Genomic DNA, 20,070 nt, shown 5'->3' with positions numbered 1-20,070 from the left:
AGATGTGTGACCCGAGGCGTGCCCGAGTCACGCGCGGCACGGGCTCGGCCGCCACCTCCATGCGCTCCGCACACGCGAAGGGAAACTCTGCGTTTTGGTCTGAGAAGTTAGTGTGAAACAGCCTATCGCCGCATCTTTATCTACCCGCGAATCGGTGCGCTGACGTCTCGTCCACCTACTAGGAGTAACACTCCGGCGGCGCTGGAGATGGCTTACAGTCGCTTGCCCCTTGGACCTATATGCTCGTTGGTCGCGCGCCCTTTCCTCAAATCCTCTACGCTTCGACAGACGTCCGACAGCTGATCCTTGGCCGGCACCACTCTTTGTTCTCAGAAGTTGCCATCTTGCTTTGGCGCGCCGGACGTACAGCTTCTGCTTCTCCAGTTAAGCAGCAAGTAACTTACGAAGCCGCCTCAGATAGATCCGCCGTGCAGCTCGGGCCTAGCCCGATCGAACGTTTCAACGAACTCGGGGAGTCGGCGACACGGAAGGGTACCATCCTCAGCTGGTCTCACCATTCGGGCAGGCCTCGGGCATGCCGCCGTCGCATACGGGGTCGGTGCGCGGGTACAACTATTGAGTCAGAAAATGACTGATAGCTGGTTGCTTCAATTACTACCATCGATCTAGGCTTGACTCGTTGTAGCAAAGAAAAGAAGTCCTCCACGACAGAATAGTATGAGTACTATATGATTATAGTATGTATATGATTATAATGAGTCGATTGGCAGTGGAGGATGAATCATGACGCAACTTAAAAACGATGTCAATGTCACGGTCTTGCGAATCAAGTGCTACGCATCTTCAAGCTGTGATCCGAACATCTTCAGCGCCTCCGCTCTGCCCATCTCCCATCCTTCCTCAATTTCCGACTCACTATCGGACTCAATTTCCGACTCGGACTCCGAGCTGCTGGGCTCGTAGTCTGGATCCGTATCGTCATCCTCGTCATCCCACAGTTCATCATCCCCCAGAACAAATGCTAGCCAGCTGCCTCGCGGCATAGCTTCCCGCCGGCACTCGGCCTCCTCCTCGCCGCCGCCGCCGAACCACGCGTCCAGCACCCAGAGCTCGCCTTCGCCCTCCAGTGGGTCTGGCAGCATCTCTGCGCCGAGAAAGCCGAGCCCAGCATCAATGAACCGACACATCCGCAGGGCCGGCATTCCCTTGCGGGTCTGTAGGTACTCCAAATCGACATTTTGCTTGTCGCCGGGGTGCCAGTTCATCCGGCCGACGATGTCCAGCGCGGCAATCAGCGGGTGGGTCAACGGCGGCAGGTGGACTCCATCGGCCGGGTACTCGAGACACTGGGAGATGCCAATTCGCAAGTAAAGCAGCGCGGGGCACGCGTCAAGAATCTGTTGCGCTGCTGCGTGGTCTGCCTCGAGGTAATGACTACTGAGCCCGTGGTTATACCATGCCCAGTCACTCAGTCGGGGCACCGACAAGTGGGTGATGCTGTTTCCTGTCGATATAGCCTGAACCAGGTCGCGGACAGCAGCAGCACAGCGACTACCCAGCTCGTAGTCATTGCCAAGCGTCAGCGATTGCAGCGCGGGGAATTCCCACAAGCATTTGGAGGACAGAGAGCTTCCCCAGAGGACCAGCCTCAACGCCGTAAGGCGCGGGAAGACGATTTTGGTAAACGCCGTGTCGGGAACGTGAGTAGACAACGTCGCCAATCTCGGCGCGAGAGCGGCCAGAAGGGGATGTAATGCCTCGCTCTCAGAGAAGCCACGCAAATCCAAGTTCCGGATCGACGAGGAGTTGCTTGCAAATGGCTCAACGAACAACAGCGTATCCGCTGGCACCGTCCCAAGTGTGAGACGAGTAACGTTGCCAGCACAAAGCTCAAGCAAGCGGGTGACTTCCGCCCGATGTAACGCGGCCCAACCATCAGGGACATGGTATCCTATCGTCAGATTGCGTAGCAGCGCGGCCAACCCCGGTCGCATCTCTAAAGTCCGCACAAGCAGCGGCAGCTGTTCTATGTGGTCAAGAAACACACTCTCGTGCAGCAGCTCGGATGCGACCCGATACCATGCCCGACAAACTCGCATCAGAGCAAAGATTTGCGTCTTGTCCAGTGCAAAGGGTCCGGGAAATGGAGGAGATGACCATGATGAACTGGCATTGGGGATGGACCATGACACAGTGGACAGGGACTGTCGCATGATGGAGGAAAGTATTTCAGGCGGAACGTCGCGCATCTAGAAAACAAACGGGTTCCAAAACTGTTCAGCAAGCAGGTTATGATGTACTAGTAGGTTACTTACTTTCCTATCAAGGTTGTGGCAAAAGAATGTTGGCACGTGTTCCCATCAAAAACGATCTTCAAGCGACACGGCACATGGTCAAACAGCAAAACTTGGCCGAGTGGTTGACGGAACAATTATTCAAGAGATATTGTTATCCAAAGGATGCGCGGTTCTGGTCGGCATATAAAACATCAACAACCATCGACTCTTAGCTGCACATGCCACAAACTCTTCCAATCTTCGAACGTTAACCGCCCAAAAAGATTCCATCATTAACCAGTCTGGACAACGGTGTGTGAGAAGGATGCATCGAGCTAGCTAGATAAACATACCTATGCCCGTTCAATCGAAAGCTGCAGTACTCTGCCGCTCAACCATCAAGTCTCCATCTCCACAGCGAAATAAACAGGTGTCGCAAAAGCACGCAATATTGACATGCCTTTGAGGATTGCTAATCGGATCGGTTGTGTGTGTGTGTGTCGATGTAGGAATCAAGGAAGACGATCATAGCTGATCATGAAGGGCCGAAACGTATTGAGGATTTTTTGGACTCTTTGCTGAGTTTGCTCTCGCCAGCCTCAATCTGATTTAGCACCAACGACGCCGCCCCTTATCCCGATAACCTCCCAAACGGACATTCCGGGTTCCGACGAGAGAAAGCATCAAATTGCTGCAGCGTTAGAACCCCAATTCTCCGCTGAATCGTCGAAGCTGCTCCAATAGCGACCCCACCAAATCAAAACAGGTAGAATGGGAGCGTCGCGTGTAGGATTGGAGGACTAATGGACGTGGTTGTCTATCATGATGAGAAGGGCATAAACTTGATAAAGCGTCGTTTGCCGAAGCCTGTCCAAGTTTTTCAGCTAGATTGGCACGAACGCAGAGCCTGACCAATATTATAGTAGTATCTTCATGACCATGTCATTAGCTTGATCGTTCTCCTCCGATTTAAAGCAGCTTGTTATATCATCAAGCTTTTAAGCTTTGGGACCGACAAAGGTACTGTATTTGTTCGACTTCAACGAAACAAGTACAAACACCAATGATGTGAGCAAGTGCCAGTGAGGATGGATGGAAAGGACGGTCGAGCGAATAGACACGTTTCGAGTCGGACAACTTGAAGCGATACCTTTCGTCAGCGTCAACTTGAAATGAATGATGAAAAACAAGCCAACGCACTCATTGAGTAACAACAGTCTTCGCTCTCTTAATAAGGCTATCAGCAATCTTCGCTCGTCGTGTCGTGTCTGCCCGTTGTCTCCATGAACACGTCCACCAAGTCGTCAAAAAGCGATGCAATACGTCCATCGCTGGCTTCTCCTTCAGCGCAATCCACGTGTGCGCCTTGAGGTCGTCTAAAAAATACTAGTAGGGGTCCCCGGAAACATGAGGGTACACGAGAATGGTGGGAGTGGGACTCGTGCCAGTCCCACTCCCTTCCAATCTGTGGGACTCCAGCTATCAAAGTGGGATTCATGGCTGGTTGCTGTGATCGTCTCCAAGGCCGGCTGATGCCAGCTCAGGAGAGAGACTTAGCCGGCGTCGCGCAGCGAGCCTCCGCGGCGAGCGGCAGCCCGCGGCAGCGTGGGGTCCGGGGCGAAGCCCTGGTCGGGGTCCGGGGTGGAAAACCCCGGCCGCCGCGGCCGGCGCCGCAACCTAGAGTTAAAAGACAGTGAGTCATGCAAAAAGGCGGAAAAAATTGAAGGGAAGACGGACGATGCTCCGCGCAGCGGGCCCTGCGGCGAGCGGATGCCCCCGGCAGGGTGGGTCCAGGGCAACGCCCTGGTCGGGGTCCGGGGTGGAAAACCCCGGCCGTCGCGGCCGGCGCCGCAACCCAATGATCCACGCACGACACATCAGAAAGATGATGTGCATCGAGTCCCACTCTGATGGGACAAGTCCCACCAAATCGGCTTAACCGCTGTCAAACAGCACTGGGAGTGGGACTGGCGCGAGTCCCACTCCCACCAAACTCGTATATACTCCGGAAATATCGTCCGGCGTTGTCCGACCAACTTGGGCTTGAGTGACCCATGAATAGCACGTCCTTAGAAGACACGGGACCTCTCACCGAGAACAGAGCTCATGACGTCCCAGCTCTCCTCGAACGCAATTCTTGATTTGACAGAACGAACGGGGCATTTGGTCGATTTGCTTCTCCTAGAACTTCAAACTTGTGTCGGCTTGGGGGAGCGAGACTGGAGTAGCGGCGGTATAGACTTCGCGAGGAGGCGAGACCGGGTTGAACGAAGTCGGTCTCATGGCCGCTATGAGAATTTCGAGAAAAAAGTGTTTGGAGAGAGAGAAAATTGGGTCACGTGTTACGATATTGTCCTGAAGATTTCAAAGAAATCTGGAGTATTTTTTTTTCAAAGAAAATTAATGAAGATAAGTCCTCCAGTTTTCTTCTAAATCCTCGGGGTGAAAGGCAAGGACACCAGGGATACTACTAGTACTACCATAGACCCTTGCGGTTCAATTTCTAATCGACCTCGTCGTCCCAGCAAATCGGAAACAAAGTAAAAACCTCATCTCGAGTGATCTCTCCTCCCTCCCTTGACTCTGACTCCGACTCCTCTGAATCTGATTCCGATCCTCCCTCCGAACTGGAGCTTGAGCTTGGCGGCTCATAGTCAGAATCTTCTTCCTCATCCGATTTGCTCCAAATCCCGTTATCCGACAGGAAAAACGCCAGCCAACTTCTCCGAGTCGGTGGCATCAACTCCGCTAGGTCTACAGTTTCGTCGGGACCCAAGACAGTGTCTTGCACGGCAATATTTCTGTCAAGTAATTCCAACGGGTCTGGGAGTAGGTCCCAGGCTAAATATGCTACTCCGCCATCGATAGTCCGGCACATTTGCAAACAAGGCATCGCATTCGGCTTCTGCAGAAACTCGAGATCGGGCTCTAGCTTGTGCTCCGGAACTTCGTCCTCCGAATCCCAGTCCGACCGTGTGGACTATATCCAGTGCAACAATCCGAGCATGGTGAAGCGTGTTGACATCAGGCTCGACAAATTCGCATGAAGGCAAGGAGCTCGGTCACATCTCCCGTAAGTTGCTTTGGGAATGGTGGGTAATGCCATGAGGCGTGGTACATTAACCACGACTTGGAGGTCAAGACCTGGCGAAAAAGTGGCACCAGAATTTCAGGAGGAAGGTCGCAAATCTATCAACCGATAAGCAGGGACGCAAGTTATACTTAGAGTGTTCTGACCGTGACGACTGTCCGAGTCCCCGGAATATCTAGAGATATGAGCTTCCAGATGCATTCTGGTCGCAACGAAGGAATCGATGGGCACGTTTATACAGCACACTGTGACATGTGCAGAAATATTAATGGGTACTTGGTCATGGCCAGGGCCGCCAGGCGTTGGAATTCATGGAATGAATGCAACGCGCGCCGGAGCCATCATAACTGTTATGAGATATCCACAGACCCTTCTAACAACACTTCTTGCTTCAAAAACGTCTGAAAGTCCTTCAATTTCGGGTGGATGACACGCAAGGCCGGGATGTCCGTATTGAATCCCGGCTCGTTGAAGAACTAGATCGCATCAGACGCAATCCTGAAAAAGCGACAAAAATATACCTCAAACATGAGCCTGACCTCCTTCATTCCCCTGCCGACAAGTTTCGACAGGAAGGGCATGACGAAGCTTTGAGCCTTAAACTCCCTGTCATACCCCGTATGATTATTCGCGAAAACCTCGCGCCACACATCTGCCATATCTTTCCCGCTCAACTCATCCCCAGCAAGGTCAACGTCCTTGAACCGCCCATTAGAATCCAGATAGGTGCCTTCCCGCAATGGATTGATGTAGACTTCTGGATGTGCAAACACGATGGCGGCCATGACCCCGATGTCGCTGACAGCAATGAACTGAAGTCTTTTGCCCGGTTTTAGTTGCGTGAAGAAGATGTGTCTCGTCAAGCGTGAGGCAAAATCAGACGGGGGTTTTGCATGGCTGTTAGCGTGGGCGAGCTCGGCAAGACAGAGCTGGTCCATAAATGTGACGGGTCGGAGAATGGTCGTAGGTAGGGTTGAGTGTGTTTTCTCGATGTATTCCTCGATTTCACGCTTTGATTCGAAGCTGTAGGGTGTGAACGGAATGAAATTTCGCTTTTCGATCATACGCACTGAGGAACGTGGGTTTTCCTCCCTTCCATACCACCAAACTGGACGCTGGAGTAAACAAAATGCTTGACGCCGTGCTCTTTTGCTGCATCTGCAAGTTTCTTGCTCTCGAATATCTCTCCTGGCATACTTTTCGGGTTGTCGGCGCTTTGCTGGACGGAAAACACGCCCCAAATCGGTAGAGGTGTGTCCTTGGGCAAGTTGGCAGCCGAAAAGAGCGCTGCGGGGTTGGTTGGAAGACCCTTGACAGCATGAACTCCAGGAAGGCCAAATATTGAGCCGGCTTTTGGGGAGGATGGCGGATTTCGGGTTTGGGCGAGGATGTACCATGGGTGTGGCTGGGAAGCGGCAGCAGCGAGCGCATTGGCGTTCGCTAGAGCTGTATCGAATTAGGCGAGAAAAGGTCAAGCTATATGATTGCACGCACCACGCACGACACTGCTGCCTTGTTTTCCTGTCGCAAGCATGACCAGTATGCTTCTGGGCTTGGATTCATGGGTATTAGACGACATTATTGGGGAATAGAGGAATCGCCCCCCGCCGGTGTTTTATCTGCAATTTTCCGGGCGCCGAAAGCACGTCGGCAAACACCCAGACCATGACGAGTGTTGAGAGTGTGAGAGAATCAAGAGAGAATGAGAAGATGTCGAGCGGAAAAAACCAGTCACGACCAGCTGACCACTGCAAGTAACGCAAGACGCGTTTTGTCTCCAACCACGACATGAAAGTCACGATCAAGCACTGGCACGCCGTCGCTCAATGGCGCTGGGACACCGGCGCAGAGGACTCGGGCTCGAATGACGAAGACGATGTTTGTGGGATCTGTCGAGTTGCGTATGAGGGCTGTTGTCCAGCCTGCAAAGTACCGGGAGACGATTGCCCGCTTAGTGCGTCACTTGATAACCCAAATAGCACCCAATACTCACTGCAGCAGTCTGGGGCCAGTGCTCGCATGTCTTTCATATGCATTGTCTGCTCAAGTGGCTCGGTACTCCTGCCTCAAAACAGCAATGTCCGATGGATAGAAGAGCTTGGGGTGCGTCCTACTCTGTCTTGGATAAGGTGATTCCTAAATCCTTACAGTAACTGCTGAACGTAAAATCACTCCATAGGACCTCCTTACTGTTTCACGAAACTTGATCTCCTCCTCATGCTCAATCATATCCCAACTTAAAATCGATTGTCATTGCTTGGGATGTACCTGGTGTGTTGATGAATGGCATACAACTGAATAAGCAGAGAAATACTGAAGCTCCATACCATCTCCAGTCTCTTGTTGAATAACGCGCAGAATAACAGTCCCTCATTGCCTCCGAGTCTCAACGCACATTGCTTCATGGGTCATATCAATTTTCCTCAGTTCGCAAAGGTCTTCACGCTGACACTGGATTTACATCGATCGGAAGGATATTAGGATTGGAAGTGCGTATTCGTTCTTTCCTCAGCGTCTGCGCTAAACACTTTTCTAGCAATACGAGGTCGCCCCAAGTTTTCGGACATACAATGTTCCACAAGCCCCAGTCTGAAGATGATAGCTGTTGTCGTTCTCCATTCCCGACACCCCTACTCTTTTCACCCTGAGTTTTTTGAACCCCTGCAACCGACCTGGTTCTTCCGTCCCTACATGAGCATTGCTAATCATGGTGAGTGCGAAATGGTACATTGCAGTGGCATTGAACAGTCTCAAGATAATACGGAGCCTATGCTACCACCAGAGCTAGAACGAGCAATATTCGAGTGTGCCGCCAATCTGTTTCCGGGTCTCATACCAATGATGCTTACGGTGGCCAATAGGGTACTTGAGTGGTGTGTCCACTTTTGCTTCGCTGTTGCAGTTACTAACCCTGAATAGGCTTCGACCTTTTCTCTATACACACATATCCATCACTCCTCAATCCCCTTCTCTATCAGCGCTTCTACACCTTCTCACCACTCTTCCGCCGGCGCACGCATTCTTCTACGACTCCAATATCGCCAAAAGCGTCTTCGTTGGGCATACCAGATGGCTCAACAATGAAACCATGCTCGTTCTTCGACTTTTCGGGAAGAACACAGAGGACCTGACCATCCTCAGCGCCAATCGAGCACTAGTGCCGTTATTACGCAAAATACCCCTCAGGCGGCTTGCAGTCTCACTTGTTCACCTGTTCGATGGGCCCGGGTATAACTCGGAGAACTTGAACGGGGGCTCAAGCATACTCGCAAACTTGGCCTCATTGCAAGGAGCATTCGTCAACGTCACCCATCTCGAGCTATTCGACTTTCTGCATACCGAGCCTTTGTCAGCAATGGGCTACCTCTGTGCGCCATCTCCGTCCTGCCCATTCAACCCCCAGCCGAGCCCACTTCCATCGCTGACCCATCTTTGTCTGCACTCATTCGTACATCGCAACCAGCTCTTGTTCGTTTTAGAACACAACCCGCGCCTGCAACTCCTCGTCAACGTCCACAGGGACACAGAGCCAGAGTGGGGACTGGGGGACATTGCAGGCCGGTTGGCGATAACTGAAGATGTGCGATTCGTGCTGATGACGATGGAGGTGTCCCTTCCCGCACATGCACGGAGATGGGAGTCTGCTAGACGTGGGCTCGTTGCTAAAGAAGAACCGAGAGACTTTTGGGTCATGGCAAAAGCGTTCGTCGAGAAGCGCAAGGCTGGGACGGTGCTTCCTGGTAGGTTTCTCATTCATCTATCATGATGGCATGTCTACTGACTGTATTTCAGCATGGCGCTGCTGGATAATGGCGGAGGATTTCCAGGCTGAATGACTGGTTTCGTGTTGTTCAATGCTTTACTCGCAAACTCAGATCTTATACGGAGTGTCAATAATATGGTCTTCAGTTCAGACGACACTAATAAGTTATTCACATCGGATCTCCGACAAGATGGCTCAACTCCCAAGACACCGGCGGTCCGCCATGGAAGACACTCTCGAGCTTCCAACCTGCTTCTCGCATAATCTCTCGATAACTCTCCAAAGGTCGTTCTCTTGCACCAGCAAGTTGGTGCATCTGAACTCGATTTCAGTATCGAAGGGAAAACAGCAACTCTCTGACCCACCGCCATATCCAGAAAATACGCCTCCGTGTTCGCAATGCCCCAGTTCGGTAGTAGTGGTTCAGGAGCACGGAGTTCTGCTGTTTCTTCGGGGTCTATGTGCACCGAGCTTCGTGTGCGAGTCGCCAATGCGGGAACCGTCTCAATGATGACGACTTTGGTGATCGCATTTTTGACACTCATTTTGCGTGTCGCGGCGACCGCACGAAGATGTTTGAGGATGGATATGGCCCGGAGATCGTCCCAGTTGTGGAGGATGTAACGTAAAACGAAGATCACCGCCGGTGAAGTCGAGGAAGACAGTGTGGCGGGTTGGGGGGGTGAAAAAATCGTGGACTAAACTCAAGTGCATTGAGTGAACCATCACCGCCAAGGGGTTTACTACGGTACCTTGGAATTCCATCATCTGGTTTTCAATGTGCGAAGGAAATTTCAGGCGCCATAACTGAGTAATGTGTCGAACCACGAAGGGCCAAAAGATTGAAATGACAGACCTCCGCAGCAGCCTCCGCAACCTGCTCCAAATCTTGGACAATGACACGCAATGCCGGATAGCGTGTCGCAATTTGCAATGTTACGCTCCCGACGCCACCTCCGACGTCCACGAGAATACTCCCGGGAGGCAAATTGCTCCAGGGGAAGCCTAAAAATGCTATCTTATCAGTAATCATTGGCAAGCCCGGGTTCATGATTTCGTTTACCGCGGAAGATCTCATCTCTAATTCGTGTCTGCTCCGTCGCGCGCATCCCGACGTCTAATCTGCGACGAAGATGCTCGTTTTCGGAGCTGCTGAGCCACTCGTAGAACGTATCCGTCGTCCTGTATGCGCGATTGAAAGGAAGCTGGTCTGGGATGGGCGAGATGAGAGTGTCGAGTCCGTACGCGGCACATTTGAACGGGACCTCAGAACTGCGACCCAATCTAGGTACCAGGACTTTTAACAAGTTGAACAAAACTTACAAAAAGTCCACAAAAGCTGTGCGCTCCGACTCGTAGGATCGCATTTGAAAAGCATCATCTCGCCTACTATATAAAGTTTCAAGCAGTACTTCAATGGGAGGGAAGGTACCTGGAAAGCAGGTCTTGTAGAGGATGCTCCTTCACCAACGCGCTTGATATCCGATTATTTCCGAAGGTATCCGGAGCAACTTCGTTAAAAATGTGGTGTGTGGCCAATAGGCGGAGAATGCGGGCTGTATGTAGAGCTTATCACGACTTCGAGCAGGAATTTGGGGCTAAGCACGGCACCTAGCAAGGCACCATCGGTTTTACATATTGCTCCCAGCTCTTCCGCATGCATCCCCTGAATAGGATAGGTCAAATATTAGACTCAGTGTAGGAGTGATGACGCGGTAGTAGCAGACCTGTGCACCCGCTTCTTCCAACACATTGGCCACATGCAGCTCAGAAACGGTCCTAATGGCGGCGGAGACATTGAACTCGATGAATAAGATGAGTAAGTGACCGTGACGTGGACTGGGACAGGTGAACTCACGAGGGCAGCTGCATTGAGTATTGCGATTGTCGGCTTCCTGAAAGTGGCGGTAAGCTGGCCAGAGGCAGCAACGATGGTGAGCAGAGCAGTCGAGACAGCTGGGTCGGACAACAATTCCTCAGCGGGCGAGGCAGGGTCGTAAGCTGTGTCCAGGGTTGGAACGGCAAGGTTGTGGCGAGAGAAAACTTCCTCCACCGTGTCCAGGGAAGTCGAAATGAGCGAGACGAGTTGGCGCAGCTGTTCCATGATTGCCACCACACCCAAGCCTTAAACGCCCGTTTTATACCCATGGTACGGTTTGATACCACACCAGTGGCTGACAGTTCTACTAGTAGGGAGCACGGGAGAAGAATGCGCCACAGCGATTGGCAAGATGATTCAGGTTGGCGTCGATTCCCCACCCAGAAGCAGAATCGCCATCTGACAACCACAGTGGCGTAGGATTTTGAGAGTTTTAAGGGGTTGCCTCTAGTGCAAGCATCTTGCGAGCCAGCATGTACTCGGGCCAAACGCGCAGATTTTGAGATGAAGGCAAGATGCAAGACATGACTAACACACAAAATCAATTGATCCGGGCTTTGAAGTCTTGGGAATGATGTTAGAGTTGTAAACGAGAAACCAAAGTGCTACTCGCATACCATTAATTTGACAAATGAGGCATCAGGTTATTCAAAATCACTGAAGTTATGTGGTTGTTTCATGAGACATCGGACATACAAGAGAACTTTTCGTTCACATTGGTTCCCCAACAAGATGACTGAGCTCCCAGGACACGGGCGGCCCACCGTGAAAGACATCTTTCAGCTTCCACCCTGCCTGCTGCATGACATCCCGATAACTCTGCAACGGGCGCTCTCTCGCCCCGACAAGATGGTGCATCTAAAAGCGGATTGATCATGGGGTCGGAGAGAGAGCGAAATGTAAACGTACTGCCATGTCCACGAAATACGCCTCTGTGCTAGCGATACCCCAGTTTGGGAGTAGTGGTTCGGGCGCAAGAACCCGCGCTTCGGCTATCGTGGCCGCACCCGAGTCTGCAAAAACGCCGGGCCGGGAGGGTGCACACGTGCGCGTGGCGAAAGCAGAGACTGCCTCGATAATGACTAACTTGGTTATCGCGTTCGGGACCACCGCTTTGCGGGTCTCGGCGGCAGCATGCAGCCGTTTGAGAATCGTTACGGCCCGGTGGTCGTCCCAATTGTGAAGAATGTATCTCAACACAAAAACCACTACCGGAGCGTTGGACGAGGACACTATGGCCGGCTGAGGGGCGAAGAAATCATGAACTGGGATGGTAAGGTTAGTGTGGATTGTAAGTGATTGAGATGGATGGGTTTACCTTGAAATTTCATTATGTTGTTCTCGATGTGGGTAGGCAATACAGTTTTCCAGAGCTGAAAGTGAATCGCTAATGCCGAAACTACGAAGAATGAAACCAGGGAAAATGGCACATACCTCCGTGGATGCCTCCGCAGCTTGCTCTAGATCTTCGACAACGACGCGCAGCGCCGGATAGCGCTTTGCAATCTGCAATGTTACGTGCCCAACGCCACCACCGACATCAACAAGCATGCTTCCAGCAGGCAAATCACCCCATGGAAAACCTAGCAAGCTGATAAATATGGTTTCGAGCTTGTCAGGCTCGTTTACCTAGAAATAACTCGTCCTTGACGCGGGTTTGCTCCGTTGCCCGCATGCCGACATCGAATCGTCGACGCAGATGCTCATTTTCGGGTCGGCTGAGCCACGCGTAGAAGGTGTCTGTGGTACCGTACGCGCGATTGAAGGAAAGCTGGCCAGGACACTCAGGCGAAATAACCGTGTCGGGGGAGTATGCCGCGCTCTTAAAATTGACATCAGAGCTTCAAGCAAGAAGTTAGCGTGACATGTTTCCACTGGCAAAAGTGATGGAACCCACAAAAACTCGATAAATGCCGTAGGCTCATACACAGGTGGCCGGCCTGGAGCTTTCTCCCGCCTGAGCACGATGCTTGATCAACGACCAGAAACAAGAAGGGTATATTCACATACCGGGAAAGCAGGTCTTGTACTGGTAGCCCTGTGCATAAAGCACTTGAGATCCTATTATTGCTGAAAGTATCCGGAGCCACCTCATTGAAAATGTGGTGTGTGGCCAATAAGCGGAGAATACGGGCTATATGCGGGGGCCAGTTACGACGTTGAGCATGCGATTGAAGGGGAATTTTACCTAGCAAGGCACCATCAGTCTTACACTTGGCCCCTAGTTCATCTGCATGCATTCCCTGCGTAGCGGATGTCAATAAGCAGAGCGAACGAAGCTGCGCTATCATACCTGTGGACCTGCTTCTTTCAGTATATCTGCCACATTCAAGTGGGAAACGGTCCTGATTGAAGCGGTAACGTAGAACTGGGGGGGGTAGGTGTTATTACTTAGGACGTCGCAGAGACAAATTAAATGACACCTACTCCGCCAGCCCCGTGGAGCAGTGCGCTCGTCGGCTTTCTGAAAGTGGCACCAAGTTGGGCAGAGGCAGCAACAATGGCAAGCACAGCAGTCGATATGGAGGGGTCAGCCAACAGCCTGAGAGCCTCAGTCGGCGAGATGGGGTCATAGGCCGTCTCCAGGGTCGGCACGGGCAGCCCATGGCGGCAGAAAACGTCTTCGATTCTGTCGAGCGAGGTCGAGATAAGCGAGATGAGCTGGCGCAGCTGCTCCATGGTTGTGAAAAACAGGTCTCCACTACCCGTTTAATACTGTGACCCGTCGCATTAACCCGAATGGGCCCATTCCTACGATTGAATTAACTTGAATCTTGAAGGTCGAAGGAGACACATGCCTAGCGCTCTACTGGCACTGTGATTTCCAGTCGATTGGCGGCCCTCGCCAAGGCGCTGGAGCCGTCTCATGGGCACAGTGTAAGGATTCGCCACCCGAAAGCACCAGGATTGGATCCTGGCAGTGACAGCGGCGGAAAAGCGCAGACGAGATGAGTGGGAGAGTAGTCTCAGTGAGGTTGGAAGTCTCACCAATGCCGCACTCAACCGTCCCAGCGAGTAGCCGAGTCCCACCGAACGATGACTGCGGAAGCGAAGGTCCCAAAATTTATACTTAGTCAGCATAGTACACCACATCGTCTTGGTCAAATATTGCTCACGTACAAAGTGTTTCCAAAGATGTTTTTGTTTTTGGAAACTGCTGGATAGCAAAGGGCCGAGGTCAAGAGCCTTGCAAGTACCCAATCGTTATCAATTAGGAACTTATACTTGGGTTGCATTTGGACACGGCCTTGGACTGACGATTCGAAGAAGCTTATTTTCCTTTTATTTTTGGACCCTTCGGAGGACTGAAGTCTAATCTGAAAAGTGTTTACCAGTAAAGCTGCCGGACATTGTCCCACTCTGAGCTGCACATTCGTGACGCTGGGGACTCGGATAGTCCCCCGCGCTATCAATCCCAGTCTCCCACAACCTTGAACAGCAGACCAACTAGCGGACTCAGTTCGTTAGATCTATGGAGCGGGTCTATTTCTGTACTTTGCTAGTGCACCACCTTGTAGGTCGTCGTTCAATTAACGTTCAGCTTTTGTTGTTAACGTTATGATGATGACTCACAGCTATATCTTGACCTAAGGGCTTCTTTTCGTCGACAAAAACTATTTTTATTAGTTTATAGGACATCATGGTCATAACCCGCTCAACGAGCGGCTAATCTACAAGTAAAGCTAGTATGTGTACGTGTACATTTACAGAATACGGACGTGGATGGTATGGTATAAGCTCCGAAGACTGTGCCTAAGGAGACATGCACTAAGTAAGATAACGTTCCCGACTGCAACAGCATCTGTCGATTCCACCGCGGAGCGCTCGCTGCCGTGAGGTCGCTATCGACAAAATGCTGCAGGAGGCGTATGTTGGGCCTGACCTCAGAGCCTGTCAAGTCGTCGCGCGATATTCGCGACACTTGTTAACCACCACCACTTCCGCTGGCGGAACTGTCGCCAGTATCTGGCCTCTTTGAGCGATCTCGCTCTCGCCTTTGTTTGGCCATTCGCAGGCCCGCCTCATACCCGCTTTCGTAGGGCTCGCCTTCCGGCGGTGTGTAAGTATGGACAGCTGAAGGTGCTGAAACGTGTTCGTTGGATGGTCGTGAAGTTGTAGCAGTGGGCTGTAGCGGGGTAGGAAATAGTGGTCGGTGTTCGGCTCCCGATAATGACGGTCTTGCCGGAGGCGAAGATGAAGTGGACGCTGATGACGGTAATGCGCGCGAAGCGGAAGACAGGCCAGCGGGCGACCCCGGCGGAGAGCCAACCAGTGTAGAAGCGGTACCAGGCAGGCCAGCATAGTAGTCAGGTCTGGGCGGTGCCTTGCGTTTTGACGACAAGTGGCGCTCGGGACCACCAGAGGCGAGGAATGGGTTATCACGCTCGGGTTCCGGCTCAGGCGGGAGATTCCCGAGTCCCTGTCCTCCGCCACCATATGTATCCGCAAAGGCTAGTTCGAGATCGAAGTCGGGGGCAGAGTTGTTGAGCTTGTATCCGGTTTTGCCATAGGCTGCGTATGGATGCTTGCCGTAACGGGCGTAGCTCCACTCATTGTAATTATTGGTTTGAGTATGGGTGGTCGTGCTTTGGAGATAAGTGTGGGACAATGGGAGAGGCCGGACTTCATCCGTGGTTGCTTGTGAGGTCGACGATGGAACAGACCGAATGTTGATCATCATTCGGGAGACCTACGAGTCATGAATACCATAAGAAAAGGAAACGCTAGGACATACTGCGATACAAGAAATGGCGCTCGTTGGGCCAAGCAGGAGAGAATGCCAATATGCACTGAAATTGGATTCGTAGATAATGGCATTGGCGAGGGTAAATGCTAGGTGGTAACATTAGCATTCGAAGGAAATGGCTCAACGGCAGGACGCACTAAAAATGAGAAGGAAGTACACCAGCGAATCTCTTGCGAGAACATCGAGTGTCTGATTCCCTCCCGAACCAAGTCTGACGCCCAGAAACGACAGTCCCGACCCGGACCCGAAGTACTTGGAGCTTCTGCGGGACTGGAAAGACCAACGAGGAAGGATCTTGAAGAGAGTGATCAGGACCATAATAACTGGAGTAAACGTTAGGAAAATGTATTCCAAGTGAGAGAAATAGACTTGCATTCGAAGACTACCGGGGCAATCCATGTCGCGCTTGCATACTGCTTGACGAGATGTTTATTTAGACTCTTCAGAGCGCAAGATAATGGGGCCGGCTGGGCAACACCCTGTTGGTAAGAGGTCGCGACAATGATGGCTGCGCCGACGGCCAGGCATTCACAACCGAAGAGTATGCTGAGGACCCAAAACATGAGACGGGAGTTGTTATCTGCGGGAACCTATCAACACGGGAGGACGAAAAAGTGACCAGAAGACGCACATATTGCCCAAACTCGGATGACGACGAGCGCTTGTGCTGCCAAAATAGCCAGGCGGAGAGGAATCATCTGCCAGTAGCCGTAGATACGGCAGAACTCGCGAGATGTGCCAGGGTAATTGGCAAGAACCCAGAGTCCACTTCGAAAAGGGTCAGCAAGGGCAAGGTGGAGAGAGGAAAAACAAAAAGGCACATGAGCATCGCGCGAATAAAGTAGCGGTTGAGCATGAAGAGAATCTTGGGAAGGCGCCATCGCAGGGACCAAACGCGCGAAATTTCGTCGTCAAGGCTGGTGACAAGTTCGTAGACGAGCAACGTGGCGATCGAGTCTGAAGTTTTTTCAATAAGTCAGGATCGCTGAAATGGGCGAATCATAACGCACAGTTGATATAGTTGCCAATGTATGTGTAGTGCACATACTCCCTCAGCGCATCGAGGTCCGTGTAGTGGTCTGGGCCATATGCCAATGCCGGCCCTGGCATCGTTTACGCGCGACTCCGCGTGGATTCTTCAATTGCTGGTCGTGAAAAGAAGGGAAGAGGGGAAGAGGGAGGGCATGAGGAGAAGGGGGGCGGGAGAACGATAAGCACAAGGGCATGGCGGCGTTAAGTACTGCATTTGACTGCTGTCGGTTGTGCCTGTGACATGGACCTCAAAGTCGTTGTGATGGATGATCACTGACCTGTCAATCACCCACACAAGCAATGTGTCCCTCCGGCCATCTGAACCCTTGGCCAACCGCAGCCACTGGGATCGACCATGCTTGGTCCGGCGAGAACCCCAGGCTCATCGTTATTCGGGTCGTTGCGACGAATTATGGCCCTCGTCCGACGACCGCGCCCGTGACGCTCTACAGAACTCCACGGTGGAAGCCACAACCATGACAGAAGTAGAAAAGCAGGAAAGACACCGCCGTTATGTCAATCTAATCGCCGACTTCGGACCGTGCTTAACTTTGGCTTAACTCCACACCAGCTGTAGGTGTGGACCTGCCTGTGTCAAATACTGCACTTACTACTTTGTCGTTTGCCAGTCTCTTTCTGCAGTGTCTTGTGCGAGATTCTGGCGCGATAAGGATTTATTGTGATATCAATGGACCGCAGCTGATATTCTGGCCCGCGTCGCCGCCTGCGCCACCAGCTGTCAAGAGCCTCCGTTTTGCATGGGTTGTTGATACCTGGGTGGAGGCTACCGTTGACTCTAGATCTTATTGTCCGCCCGTAATCCGCCGCGTATCTTTCAGCCAACTTTCAGCTATAACATTTTCAGGCGGACGGAGATCATCGCGGAAATCAATCCATCGCGGTGGCGGCATGAATGATCATACGGCGACTTACCTGAGGTCCGTGCTATTCTTGGAGGCTGTTTTATTGCAGGAAACCATCGCCATTCTCAGGCGGGAGGCAGTTACCGTCAGGTACGTCGGGCTCTTTCGCTGTTATACCATCACTCGTTTTTCTGGTACCACAGTAAGTACTTTTCTTGTCGACAACGCTGCTTATCTGAATTTGTTCCTAGCTGGTTGACCGGGGAGTCGGGATTGTGGCCAGGTGCACATAGAATCGATAGCGACATACTTACCCAGGTAACCAACCAACGATGATCCAGTTAGTGGCGTCCATTTCCGACTGTCGGTCCTTCGCTTCCCCAGCGTGCATCAGCAACGTCGGGAAGTTCCTTCTTCAAGGCCGCGTTGGGGTATGACCGCACATCACAAACAAACAAAGCCCCCCCCTCTCCTTCAACTTTGCCACGAGGCGCGAGGTTGTTTTGACGGGAATTTCCGTTAATTTGCCGCTGATATGATTGTTGGGACGATCCGATTAACGGCTGGATGAAATTCGAGCGAGGAGTATTTTGGAATGTGGCGAGTGCAGAGCTCTCCGTGTGGGTCAAATACTTTTACCCGGCGGGCAATCTGCTTAGTAGTTGACCGATTCAAATAGCCAGGCGACCCAAGATCTACACAATCTCCACATCCTCAGTGCCATCTCATGAGTACAAATTGTCGATATGTATCACACTTGAGCTTAGCGGTTGACGAACAATGCAAGATAAAGTTGGACTGACTGAAAAGCGCGACTAAGTAGACACACACGCCTCTGGCTCGGTATTTGCCCATCATAGCGCCGGTCTTGAACTCAGAACTCATGTATGTCGGATGATCCATAAGCCGCCGATTCGGGCGATCACCGGCCTCACGGGAAGCCGGGCCCGGGTGAGCAATGCACGTTTTGATGGCGTCAGTCCAGCCCATGACGGATCCGTCACTCGGCGCTCGGTGATGCGCCTCCGAGTCTGCAACGAGATAATCGGACGCAACCGCTGACAGCCGGGATCTTCACATGACACAACAAGCCTCCGAAGTTGCTCCGAAGTCTGTCTGCGGCCGAGAGTGCACCGATCCTGTCCGATTGTTTCCGATCTCCCAGGTTTGAGCGGACCTCAACAAGAGATCGGCTTCCTGATCCATTCAACGACGAACGTACAGTAAGGTTATACGACGATAATAAGTCAGAGGGGTGAATGACCCGTATAAGCCTATGAGGCGAACAGGCGGAAAGATGCCACTGGCCAGGCCCGAAACGACTGGACTGTCGATATGAATTACTTACCTACTGCACTTATCCACTTGCCAACCATCGGGTGCCGAGCAATTTAATAACCCCCTCCTCCTGGTTGTGGCTTGAAGCGGCCACCGCCAACCGCAGCTCGTAAAGCTGCAGCATACGCGAAACAGTTACCATCGCGCCGGTACCGGCCCGGGTGTTGTCCTCGTTCACGGGCACCAGCGCAACACGGCTCGCGAGGAGTATTGGAGCACGAGCGGCCAGTGACGCGGAAATCGCGTCCAGGACAAGGTCAGCGTTAATGACGAATGGCAGATACGGACCAGAGCCGGATTCCGCCCAAACAGGGGCAGAAATCTCAAAGTGGGCCAGAGGGATGATCACGTCGAAATCTGTCCAACACTTGATATTCAGCCAGATACGAGAATTGCGAGTCAGTAAACTCACCAAATGCACGGCCGACCACCTCCCAGGCGACAGACGAGCCGGGTCCATTAATACTGCCGGTGGTCTGGCTGCGAAAAGAGAAATCGACGTGGTATCGATGGTGTATTGCTTCCCTCCTGGACTTGAGTCCGAATTGGGCACAGCCGATGTCGTACTCGTGAATCCATTCGAAATCACTCGAAAGCGGAGCGTCGCCGAAGGGAAAGCCGAGCGGCAGGAGGTCATCTTCTGCGGGCCGGCTGCGCGTCAAATCGCGACGGGCTTGTGGGACACGGACGCGCGATCGGGTGATAGTGGTCAAGTGTAAATGAAGGAAGTGGGCCCGTTGAGCGCGTAGCTCCCTTTAGACCGTCAATCCAGTTCCGCACGAATGCACCCAATTCATCTGTGAGCGACGACTGGTATTGCCTCGTTGCAACAGGTGACGGCGGAACCGACATCGAGCGATTGAGAAACTCGGAGCGGAGAGGGTATAGGCGCGGGCCTGCGGATCGTAAGGGTAATCAACGAATCGTCAAGGTCGTGAAGGAAGGGGGGAAATGATACCTGCATTGTGGGAGGAGGTCCAGTTAATAAAGTGCACCGAATCCGAGACGCTTTGGGGGTCGTCAAACGAGCTTCGGATGCTGTAAATCTGTCAAACGCACGCAGACACGGAGAAAGAGTCAGAAAGATTGTGTTGGAAAGATAATCTACGGGGATACTAGT

At 52.2% G+C, this 20,070-nt stretch overlaps 6 protein-coding genes across 6 annotated transcripts; 2 read left to right on the top strand and 4 right to left on the bottom strand.

The window, feature by feature from the left end:
- Positions 1-5,678: 5,678 nt before the first annotated feature.
- On the bottom strand, positions 5,679-6,907 carry MIND_01266700 (NmrA domain-containing protein; the record flags this gene model as incomplete). The annotated part of the gene is made up of 4 exons (XM_037369147.1): positions 5,679-5,804; positions 5,850-6,351; positions 6,399-6,774; positions 6,823-6,907. The coding sequence occupies 4 exons, from the start codon at positions 6,905-6,907 to the stop codon at positions 5,679-5,681; spliced, it is 1,089 nt and encodes a 362-aa protein (XP_037214353.1).
- A 209-nt stretch (positions 6,908-7,116) lies between these two features.
- MIND_01266600 (Anaphase-promoting complex subunit Apc11) lies at positions 7,117-7,507 on the top strand (the record flags this gene model as incomplete). Its single annotated transcript, XM_037369146.1, has 3 exons — positions 7,117-7,282; positions 7,330-7,431; positions 7,479-7,507. The coding sequence occupies 3 exons, from the start codon at positions 7,117-7,119 to the stop codon at positions 7,505-7,507; spliced, it is 297 nt and encodes a 98-aa protein (XP_037214352.1).
- A 512-nt stretch (positions 7,508-8,019) lies between these two features.
- MIND_01266500 (uncharacterized protein) lies at positions 8,020-9,164 on the top strand (the record flags this gene model as incomplete). Its single annotated transcript, XM_037369145.1, has 4 exons — positions 8,020-8,038; positions 8,084-8,201; positions 8,248-9,068; positions 9,121-9,164. The coding sequence occupies 4 exons, from the start codon at positions 8,020-8,022 to the stop codon at positions 9,162-9,164; spliced, it is 1,002 nt and encodes a 333-aa protein (XP_037214351.1).
- Positions 9,165-9,260: 96 nt separating this feature from the next.
- Positions 9,261-11,195, bottom strand: MIND_01266400 (Methyltransf-2 domain-containing protein; the record flags this gene model as incomplete). The annotated part of the gene is made up of 10 exons (XM_037369144.1): positions 9,261-9,407; positions 9,457-9,789; positions 9,836-9,898; positions 9,948-10,105; positions 10,155-10,375; positions 10,415-10,480; positions 10,524-10,659; positions 10,715-10,757; positions 10,819-10,893; positions 10,950-11,195. The coding sequence occupies 10 exons, from the start codon at positions 11,193-11,195 to the stop codon at positions 9,261-9,263; spliced, it is 1,488 nt and encodes a 495-aa protein (XP_037214350.1).
- Positions 11,196-11,681: 486 nt separating this feature from the next.
- Positions 11,682-13,649, bottom strand: MIND_01266300 (uncharacterized protein; the record flags this gene model as incomplete). Its single annotated transcript, XM_037369143.1, has 9 exons — positions 11,682-11,828; positions 11,880-12,235; positions 12,289-12,343; positions 12,405-12,553; positions 12,600-12,811; positions 12,868-12,927; positions 12,981-13,213; positions 13,264-13,338; positions 13,398-13,649. The coding sequence occupies 9 exons, from the start codon at positions 13,647-13,649 to the stop codon at positions 11,682-11,684; spliced, it is 1,539 nt and encodes a 512-aa protein (XP_037214349.1).
- A 1,246-nt stretch (positions 13,650-14,895) lies between these two features.
- Positions 14,896-16,827, bottom strand: MIND_01266200 (uncharacterized protein; the record flags this gene model as incomplete). The annotated part of the gene is made up of 7 exons (XM_037369142.1): positions 14,896-15,660; positions 15,706-15,803; positions 15,855-16,040; positions 16,091-16,297; positions 16,349-16,485; positions 16,539-16,674; positions 16,728-16,827. The coding sequence occupies 7 exons, from the start codon at positions 16,825-16,827 to the stop codon at positions 14,896-14,898; spliced, it is 1,629 nt and encodes a 542-aa protein (XP_037214348.1).
- Between the last annotated feature and the right edge of the window lie 3,243 nt (positions 16,828-20,070).

This window comes from Mycena indigotica, assembly GCF_014461135.1.
Source record: "Mycena indigotica strain 171206Taipei chromosome Unknown Mind.scaff0013, whole genome shotgun sequence".
Lineage (NCBI taxonomy): Eukaryota > Fungi > Basidiomycota > Agaricomycetes > Agaricales > Mycenaceae > Mycena > Mycena indigotica.
Note: the sequence above shows the minus strand (reverse complement) of the source record. Positions and strands in the feature narration are given on the sequence as shown.